This window comes from Artibeus jamaicensis, unplaced genomic scaffold (genome assembly GCF_021234435.1).
Source record: "Artibeus jamaicensis isolate MK-2021 breed Jamaican fruit bat unplaced genomic scaffold, CSHL_Jam_final contig_415, whole genome shotgun sequence".
In the NCBI taxonomy this organism is placed as follows: domain Eukaryota; kingdom Metazoa; phylum Chordata; class Mammalia; order Chiroptera; family Phyllostomidae; genus Artibeus; species Artibeus jamaicensis.
Genome location: NW_026521823.1, coordinates 40,388,427 through 40,397,557, shown reverse-complemented (window position 1 = coordinate 40,397,557; position 9,131 = coordinate 40,388,427). Strand labels below are relative to the sequence as shown.

Sequence of the window (9,131 nt, the reverse complement as noted above, 5' to 3'; positions counted from 1 at the left end):
CATAACGAGGCCTTGTCAAACTTACTGCGTGAGCCCTGACATCCCTAATATTTTAAACACCAATCCTCTTATAAAGATACATAGAGCTGCAAAAAGTTGGTTAATAAGCGTTTCATTTTTCCTGTTAAATACAGAGTGGGACAGGAGTTGTTTGCATGGAAAATAACAGGAATTAATAAAAGATATGATGAGAATAAACTGTTTCACATACTCAAAACTATAAGCCTATGTTTGTGCTACCATATTAACTTATGTAGTTTAATTTTTCAAATTTACAATTTTTCTAAAGACTGTACATTCTGAATATTCTTTTCACTTTATAAAAAACCCAGAGGTGAATTTTAGGAACAGCGAAATCCTGTTGCAAACTGAGGACAAGGAGAAACCACATTAACTAGTTAATTCTCATACCAACCCTTCCTAAGGAAAGGTCGCGGTGTCTCAGGGAAGCCCAGGAAACCCGACCGAGCGAGGGGACTGCGGAGTCCAGACCAGGAGGGCGTGCCTGCGCTTTCGGAAGCAGAGGCTGCCCGCGTGGCTGGCAGGGCGTGGGGTGGACGCCCGTCTGGACATGTGCGCCCCTTCCCTCCCGGCCACCGGGGCCCGTGTGAGAGGAGGTGGTTCCGTGGGGCGGGGAGACCTCCGAGTGCCCACCCGCCCCCGGGCGGCTCACCTCTGGTCGTGGGACAAGTCCATGGCTCTGATGCCAGCGTCACAGCCGGGGTAAATGTACAGCTGCTTGAAGTCACAGGCCTGCCACACCTCCACCACACCGTTGTCCCCTCCGGTCACCAGGTTCTGGCCGTCGCTGCTCAGGAGGATGGCCTTCGGGAAAGGCAGACAGACGACCGTTCCCAGTGTGTCCCCGACGGCCGTGCCGCTGCCGAAGGCACTGAGCACAGCTCCCTGGGGACCATGGCTGCCCTTCGACCACATTTTCTAAAGCCTGACCCACGGGACTGCCGACGTGGGGCTCACCAGACTTACTATGCAAACAGAGTAACAGAAGTCCCACAGAGAATATTAGCGATCGAATCCAGCGAGAGATTGAGACTGAGCTACCAGGATGTTTTGTTAACGCCCAGTCCTGAATTTTAACAAAGTCGAGACTTCCAGAATGAATGGGAAAAGCCTATTTGTGTTAGCTTTCAATAATGGTACGCCAGCAATCACGTCCATGTGGGGGTGAAGGGCAACGTCCCTTTGCTGCGGGGTTCTGAAGACCAGATTCCTTCATTACAAAGTCACATGCAGAGTCAGCTACGGCACCGAACCGCTCGTTCGTACGGGGAGTCGGAGGGACACCCCACCCGGGTCCGGCCCCTGCTCCAATGACACCGTGACCTGCAAAGGCCACTTCACTGTGCGAACCGATTGGGCTTCGGTGACCTGCGGGTTTGTTCTGTGGGAACCTGCACGCTCCGGGGGAAGCTGAGAAATTCTATCGTGAGCCACGGAGCAGAAGCCGCTCGGGGCGGCCAGCACCGCCCTGAGCCCGCGTGTCCGCACCGGCGCCGCCTACCCGGGTGGAGTCGCTGATCTCCATCTGCGCCAGCAGCTTCCCGTTGATGCTGAAGTTGCTGAGCCGGCCGCGCTCGTAGTAGATGATGCAGTGGCCCTCGCTGGACACGGAGATCAGGCGCGGCGACGGGCAGTTCTCCGGCCCCTCGAGGGCGCGCAGCAGGTCCCCAGTGATCGTGTGCACGAGGCAGGGGCCCTCTGCGGGGGGCGGGGGACCATGAGGACATGTCACGCGTCAGCTCCCACAGACCTGCCACCCGCACCCGGGCCGCCCTCACCTGGGGCAGAGCCGGAGCCGCGCAGAGCACGCACGCCCCTCCGCCCTCGGCATCCCCCCCACGCTCGTTCAGAAGGGCCCGGTGCACCGCTTGTGCGGGAACAGAAGACTGAACCCCGAAGCTTTTCCGTCATGTGTTTTTAACGGTATGTTCTTAAAATTTAAGGAGAACCATCAAAACAAACACTGATTTGTTTAGTAGATTGAAATCCTGACATTGTGTCACCTAAACACATTACTATCAAACGAGTTTCTCCGTTTGTACAAAAACACCAAATCAAGTGGTTCGCACAACAGCACGTCCTCTGCCCTGTAAGGAAGCGAGCAGTGGGGCGGGCGTGCGGGGGCCGTGTCCCGCCGTGGAAACCGTGTCAACCACACGAACAACTCATCAGTCACACCCGCAGAACAGCGGCTCTCCCAGTTTGGGGGGAAGCCCCTGAAGCCCACCAGTCACCTGTCCTCCTGCGTAAAAGATGGCAGGGCCCCCCAGCGCGCGGCCCTCGTACTTGTAGTAAGATGGACACTGAGGCCGCCCACTGCCCGCCCCCCACACCCCTTCCCCTCACTGCGTGGCACCCGCACTTGGCCCCTGGAGTTTTCTTTGGTTTCTCTGAGGTCAGGCTCCTTCCGCCCCAGATTCCCCCCAGAAAGACCCGGTATCTGAGCCAGAATTGGAGGCCAGGTCTCCCAACTTCTCCCAGAACGACATGCCTGCCACAAAACAAAACAAACGAAACAGACGCTAATCCCCAGTCAGTGATTTTCAACCCTTCTCATCCTGCGGCACACACACTAACCAAAAAATCCACGTTTTGCCAATCTGACAAAGAACAGGTGCAATTCGGAAGCGTTCACACTGAACAGCTGCTGAACGGCGGGTGCCATTTTACGGACGGTCTAGGGGAGAGGGGTCAGCGCCCCGGCTAGGGGAGTGGCAAGGTGCGTTTCTGTCCCTGGGGCGCGGGGCTGAGACTCGCCACCCTCAGTGCCCACCCTCCCCCGAGCTGGGCCCAGCCCGGGCAGGGGGCCTCGGGCTCTGTCTGAGGAGCCAGGCAATGCCCGTGGCCCCATGGACATCTCCCGCTTCCTCCCTCTCGATCGCCCCACATGGGGGCAGGGCCCCTCCTGGGAGGCAGAGGCCACGGCCGCGGTCACTGGCAATGGGACAGGACAGGTGCGGTGCCCGGCCTGCTGGCCTGCGCTCGCCGCCTCCGGGAACGTTGTCGCCATCCCGCCTGGGGGGACACAGCTGCTGGGCGAGCCCCAAGATGGGAGAAGGGGTGTCCTCTGACCTTTAGCACCGCTGATGACCAGTCCCAGCTCCGCGCAGACAGACACACAGACGACTTCGTGGTCATGGCCCGTGAGGACGGCCCTGGGCGCCGGGTAGTCACCTGTGGGGGACAGCACCAGTGAGTGGCCTCGGGAGAGGAGCTTCCCGTCACCCCCACCCACACCGACGGGCCCAGCGTCCTCGCAGACCAGGGCTGCGCTCACCCCTCTGCCACCGCAGCGGGGGCCTTGGTGACGGGAGAGCCCAGCGAAGGTGGTGAGCTCGCACCCTGCGGGAGGTTGCTCCTGTGCTCTGGCTAGGGTCACAAGACGGCGCCGAGCCTGCCAGGGCGTTTCCCTGCCTCCTGTCATTAGTGGCGGTGCTGCCCGATGAGGTCGTCCCCGCTCTTGCCCCCGGTCCCAGCCTGGACCCCGGGCCCCGCAAGGCTGCAGCTGCCAGGGCTGCACCGCAGCCGTCTGTCCGCTTTAAAACCTGGGCTGGGCCGGCTGGCAACGCCCCCCAGCAGGCCGAGGGCTCCGGGTCGGAGGGGAACAGGAGACTTTCCGAAGCCAACCCCAGCTCAGGAGCCGCCAGACTGCAGGCCATGGGTGTTCTGGCAGCGGGGCGCCCTCCCAAACCCGGACAGACACCCTGAGCAGCTGGCTGAGTGGGAGGCGGAGGTGCAGGACGTGACCTAGGGGGGCGAGAACACGTCAACCAGCCACGCCTGGCAGGCTCGCTGCCCCCGCAGGCAGGCGTGGTGACGAGGCCGGGGGACAGGGCTGGTGCGCAGAGCAGGACGGTGACGCCCGCAGACGCGCGGAGGAAGTCCCAACGAGGGGGAGGTAAACCGCAAGAAGGCGGGGAGGGAGGGGCTGGCCGCGTCAGGGGCACCATGCCCAGCACCGTCTCACCGGGGAACCGAGTCCAGGGTAGGAGGGAGGGGCCCTTCTGGTCCTGCAGTGCGGAGTGGGGTGGGGGCACGGCAGACGGTGGGGGCCTCGGGGCCATGAACGGGCGTGGTCTGCCCTGGGTGGGCGTGTGGCAGTCCCCGGGGTGGACGGGCATGAAACATCTCCCGCTGCCGACTTCTCTCCGACTTTCGATGGTTCCAGCTGACTCGGTGCAGGACGTCAGTCTGTCCGTCTGGGGTGCGCTGTTGAGTGGGTGCTGCAATTCTGTCTTCGCAACGAGCAGGCGGTCCGTCCACGTAAGGAAGCGCCTGGGCACGAACGTAGTAACGCTCACCTTGCTCTGCGCTGCCGTCTCAGGGGTCATTGCTGCTTCTCCTCGCAGGGGTGTGGGACTCCAGCCAGCAGCTGCCGCTCCTCAGGCGGGGCCCCTGCACCCTAGGAGGGCGGCTACTTTGTGGAGATGGAAACGCTATGCAAAACTTCAAGTTTCAGGTTTGTACTTCGATGACACTCTAACTTTTCTTTTTAGCCAGTTATAATAAAGATAAAATTTCACTTCAGTGTGAAAAGTCATGCCATGGCAATTTTAAGTTGAAATCTCATTCATCAAGCTAGCATTCCCCTAACGAGGGCTCACCGGGTCCGGGAAAACCTCCCTTGTGCTGGAGGACAGGCTCGTCCTTGACTTGGGGCCGCTGTGACCCGGGGCTTTGAGACGCAGTATCATAGACTTTTTCCTCCAAGTTCACAAATTCTTTTCAGGTTGGCAGCTTCCACCCGGCTATCTGATTTCCCTTTGTTTTTAGAATTTAGTCATTCAAAAAAATTAATTGCATAATCAATCTTTGTAACGATGTACAAGATTAGGAGAAGAAAGCTTTTTTCTTGTAGCTGCCCCCAGCTCAGGGCACACACAGCAGACCAGCCACCATGGGGCCCTTCTCACACTTCAGCCGTCCAGAGGACCGCGCGCCTGCTGAGCCCGGTGCTCCGCTCCGCCCGCCGCTGCGTCCACGGTGTCTCTTTGCGGGGCCTGCGTGCCGGCCTGGCTTCTCTGCGAGCTCACGTTTGCACAGGGTGCCCGCGGCCCCCGCCACCTGGTCTCTGGGAGGACGGCGTCTGCCTCCAGCAAGGCACCCGGTGCTCCTCCCCTCTGGGCGGCCGTCGCCCCGCCTGCACACCCACCCATCTTGATCTCCCCAGGAATCGCTCACACTTCTGTGTGCGTTTTCGAAGAGGCATCAGCTTCAGCCTTGCTTTTGAGGCAGCTCTGAGGTGGCCGGAGTGCGTGTGGGGGTGGGCGCTGGCAGCCCACGTCAGGGAATCCTGGACGCGTCGGAGACGCACTTACGTGATCTGTGAAACGGTCCTTCACAGACGTGCTGGGTTCCCAGGGAAAATAAAAATTAAGGATTGATGGGTTTTACGTGAAATAGCATCCTTAATTTTCCTACGTGATTAATTTTATCTCAGAGAGACTGGCGAATTGAAACACATTGACGTTACAGGTTTAATAAAGTTTCTGTGCAGTGAAAGAGTTTCCCAAACTTCTTCCTCATATGCTACAGGAGGAATAAAAAGCAACATAGCTCCACCGCAGAGGACTGAAAAAATGCCAACCTTTAAAGTATTTCTTACGTATGTAGTAAACTTTCTATTAGGAAATAAAGTCTCAAAGGCTTGCATCTGACTTTGCAAGTTTAAACCACTTCTTTTTCCATCGCGATTCCCCCGACCCCGGAACCCACGGCAGAACTTAACTGTGGGGCAGCGTCCGTGGCCCCTCTGAGCTCCGCTTCCCCTTTAAACGGGAGGACAGTGAGCAGAATCGCCTCAGAGGGTCTGGAGTTGGGGGACCTGCGGCCGGGGGAGCCTATTTCCTGTTTTCCATGTCACTGCCAGGGACAGATGTCACACACTCCAGCAATCATTTTTACCCTGGGAATATTCTGTCACTGTCGGCTCCGCTTGATGGATGTGGCTGAGGGTCAAAGTGCAGGGGAGGTGCAGGTGAGCCCGCCCCCCACGTCCGCCCCCAGGCCGCTGCAGACGGGCAGCGTGCCCGAGACTGGGTGGCCACGCTGGAAGGATGAGCGCCCACACCCGATGCGGAGACGCCCACAGGCACACGGCCGGACACTCCGAAAGGACGTACTCCCCGCAGACAGACTCTGTCTCTCTCCTGCTGAGTTCGCGCCGTCTGTCCGAGGGAGGCCGGAGTCGCAGCTCCCGTGAGACACATTGTCCGGATTTTGTCTGTGACCCTTGTGTGGCCCGCGGAGTCACAGTGCCGCGTGTGGGGGGCCTGGCGCTGAGCCCTTGCAGCCAGGAGCTTAACCCACGGTCCCGCAGAGGCCTCACTCCCATGACTCCAGGACTTGCTGTAAAGGCAACGGTGGCCCTGAGATGCAGAGGGACAGTGTTGGTCAGGAGCCTCTTCTCGGGACCCTGCGACCTTGGCCACTGCAGGGCTGTGGCCCAGGCCCCGCCCCGGGGCCCAGAGGCTGGGCGTGCGCTCCCCTCCGTGGGAGCTCCTGGAGCCCCTGGCAGAAAAGGGAAGGGAGACAGGGCCGTCCTCCCTCCTTCCGTGGTGACAGCGGCACGGCCGGCTTGTCCCGCGAGGCCACTGCACAGGGCAGCCCGCTTCCTGGAAGCCCTGACCCCGCCCTGGTCCCACCATCGCCTTCTGGAAACAATCACCGTGGCGGCCGCTCAAGGACACAGGGCTCTGACAGGCGCCCCGGCTGTTACCCTGGCCCTGCCCCCAGCTCTGCAACCTGAGGCTCTCGGGTCCTCGGGTCCCAAGGCCAGGCCGGGTGGACGGCAGGTTGCGAGGCCCACGTGCTGGGGCTGCCACCCACCGCAGACGTAACGGCTCTGATGCTCAGTGAGCAGGTGGTCTCACACACGCTGAACCTGACAGTGGCCCCCTGGTCCTCGGAAGGGAGGCGGACACGCCACCCCAGACGTGCACACACACCGGGGGACGTCGCCGGTCGTCCCTGTGAGGCCTCACCTCCGTGCACCCGGGTGGCATGTGGGGTTGTGGGGACAGTGGCTGGAAGGAAGGCTGGCTGCCCACAGAGAGGGTGGGATCCGGCCAGCGCTGGGGACAGGCTGTGGCACGGGTCAGGGCCCGGAGCTGAGGCGGGCACAGGGGGGCCTTCCCGGCGGGCTTCTCCACCATCCTGAGCACAGTACGTAGCGTCGCCGCAAGACTTGCTTTTAGGAAGCGAAGCAGAAGGAGCACGGGGCCCCGTGCACGTCACTGCAGGTCTGTGGGTGACAGGAGAAGACGGCGGTGCAGCCTCTTGCAGCCTTTCCTGCTGCGACCACCTTGAGGACCCGCTGTGCCTGTGTCGGCCAGTGCCCCGCACAGCGCCTGCTGCCGGGCAGTGCGTTACAGCCACGCCCTGCAAAGGCAGGGGGGCGCTGAGCCGAGGTCCTGCGCCCCCGGGGGAGACAGCGCTGTTGACCTGCTCCTCCTGTGACGACCTCCTTGGAAGCTGCTGCACGTACGGGAGCTGTCAAGTCCCAAGATCGATGAAATCTGGGGCCCTGGGGAGCCCCGGGAATAGCACTGATCCTCTCAAGAACACTGGCCGGCGACAGGCTCGGGGGACCCGCGGCCAAGTCCAGGACGCCCGCCTGACAAAAATCCAATCGGCCAGGAGCGCAGACGGCCTGCTCGGCGCCTCCCTTTCACACGGGAGGCTGCTCCAATTAGAGCGCGCAAATTAATTTCCCTCACCTCCAGATTAGTTTCCCGGTTTGCGGGGACGAGCCTGCTCCACTTGAAAGCTTCCGCCCCTCACTCGCCTGCCACCCTGCCAGGGGGCCAGGCCCGGGCCACTTTCCAGGGACATTTTCCACGTTCACAGCCCAGGCGTTTGAACGAGTGACAGCGACTCTCGGCATCAGAAATCTACCAGTGAAACGGCGGACTGTGCACCCCTGCTGGGCCGCTTCTGCTTTGTTCTCTATGGTCTGACACTGTGAGCATCTGGTCACAAGTGAACCCTTACTGTCTTGGTCACACATTCACTCCAATGACTAAATAATTAGAAAAAACTTTTTTTTATGTGTTTAAGTTTGTCACTATAATACGTTTGACACAATAAAACCATGAATTTTCCCACACCTAAAAAGTCCATGAACATTACTTACTTTTTTCTCTGTGGCACTAAGAGACCTGCCCACTAAAAAGTAAAGGTGATGCAAAAAAAGCATAAATACACAGGGTGAGCGGAAGTGGGTTAGATTTACCAGCCACCTCTGCCTAAAAGACAAACCGTAAGCGAGGGAATGAAATAACAGTAAGAAGACAACCAACACGCCTGCGGCCACTTTCTCGCCTTCCCCAGACTGCGCTGAGGGGCCCTCGGTCATCTGCAAATGGCCAGCGGGGGCCGGGCGGCGTACTCACTGCTGTTGGGGTTGTCCCCGATGATGTGGTGCCGCCCGCTCCAGTACCACAGCAGCAGTGTGGCGTCCCGCGAGCCCGACACGATGTAGCAGTCCCCGCCGATGTAGGACTCCGACCGGGCCAGGCAGGTGACCACGTCCCAGTGGCCGAACACGATCTGCGTCAGTTTCCCTGGGGCACGGAAACGGTGGCGTGAGGGCCTCCTGCCACCTGCCCTGCAGAGGGGCCCCGCGTCCCCCAGGTGTCAGTCCCTGGGAGGGGACTCAGACCCGGCTGCAGACGGGCTTCAACTATTTCCAAAAAGCACCACCAGCCGCTTGGGCTTTTTAAGGGAAGAACTTACAGGGTAACTAAGGATAAATTTTTTTTTGCTTGGGTCAGATGAAGGGCCAATTTAAGGTCTTTTACTCGATCTGCTCTGGGGAGGGAACAGCAGTGCCCTGTGTCCAGGAACTCGGGGGCTGTGCTGAGCTCTGAGTGGTGGGTGAGCATCCTCCACTCGCCCCACCACAGAAGCACTCACCTGTCTCCGTGGAGTACACGCGGAAGCTCTTGTCCCAGAAGCCGCAGACCAGCACGTAGCGGTTGTCGGCGGTGACCACGAAGCAGTGCGCGTTGATCTGGATGCTCTGGTCCACCAGGTCGGTGATCTGCCGCTTGCCGACCCCGGAGTTGTTGGCTGGGTGCGAGCGGAAGGAGAGTTCAGAGACGGCTCTC

At 59.9% G+C, this 9,131-nt stretch overlaps 1 protein-coding gene across 3 annotated transcripts in view; it reads right to left on the bottom strand.

Annotated features, from left to right (window-relative positions):
* Positions 1-9,131, bottom strand: part of NBEA (neurobeachin) — a 439,670-nt gene that overhangs the window by 2,187 nt on the left and 428,352 nt on the right. For all 3 annotated transcript variants that reach the window (XM_053665561.1, XM_053665563.1, XM_053665562.1), the window contains 5 exons: positions 8,938-9,093; positions 8,415-8,585; positions 3,094-3,195; positions 1,523-1,719; positions 674-825 (listed from right to left, as the gene is read on the bottom strand). In XM_053665561.1, coding sequence (XP_053521536.1) covers positions 674-825; positions 1,523-1,719; positions 3,094-3,195; positions 8,415-8,585; positions 8,938-9,093 — 778 coding nt within the window. The remainder of the gene's footprint in view (positions 1-673; positions 826-1,522; positions 1,720-3,093; positions 3,196-8,414; positions 8,586-8,937; positions 9,094-9,131) is intronic.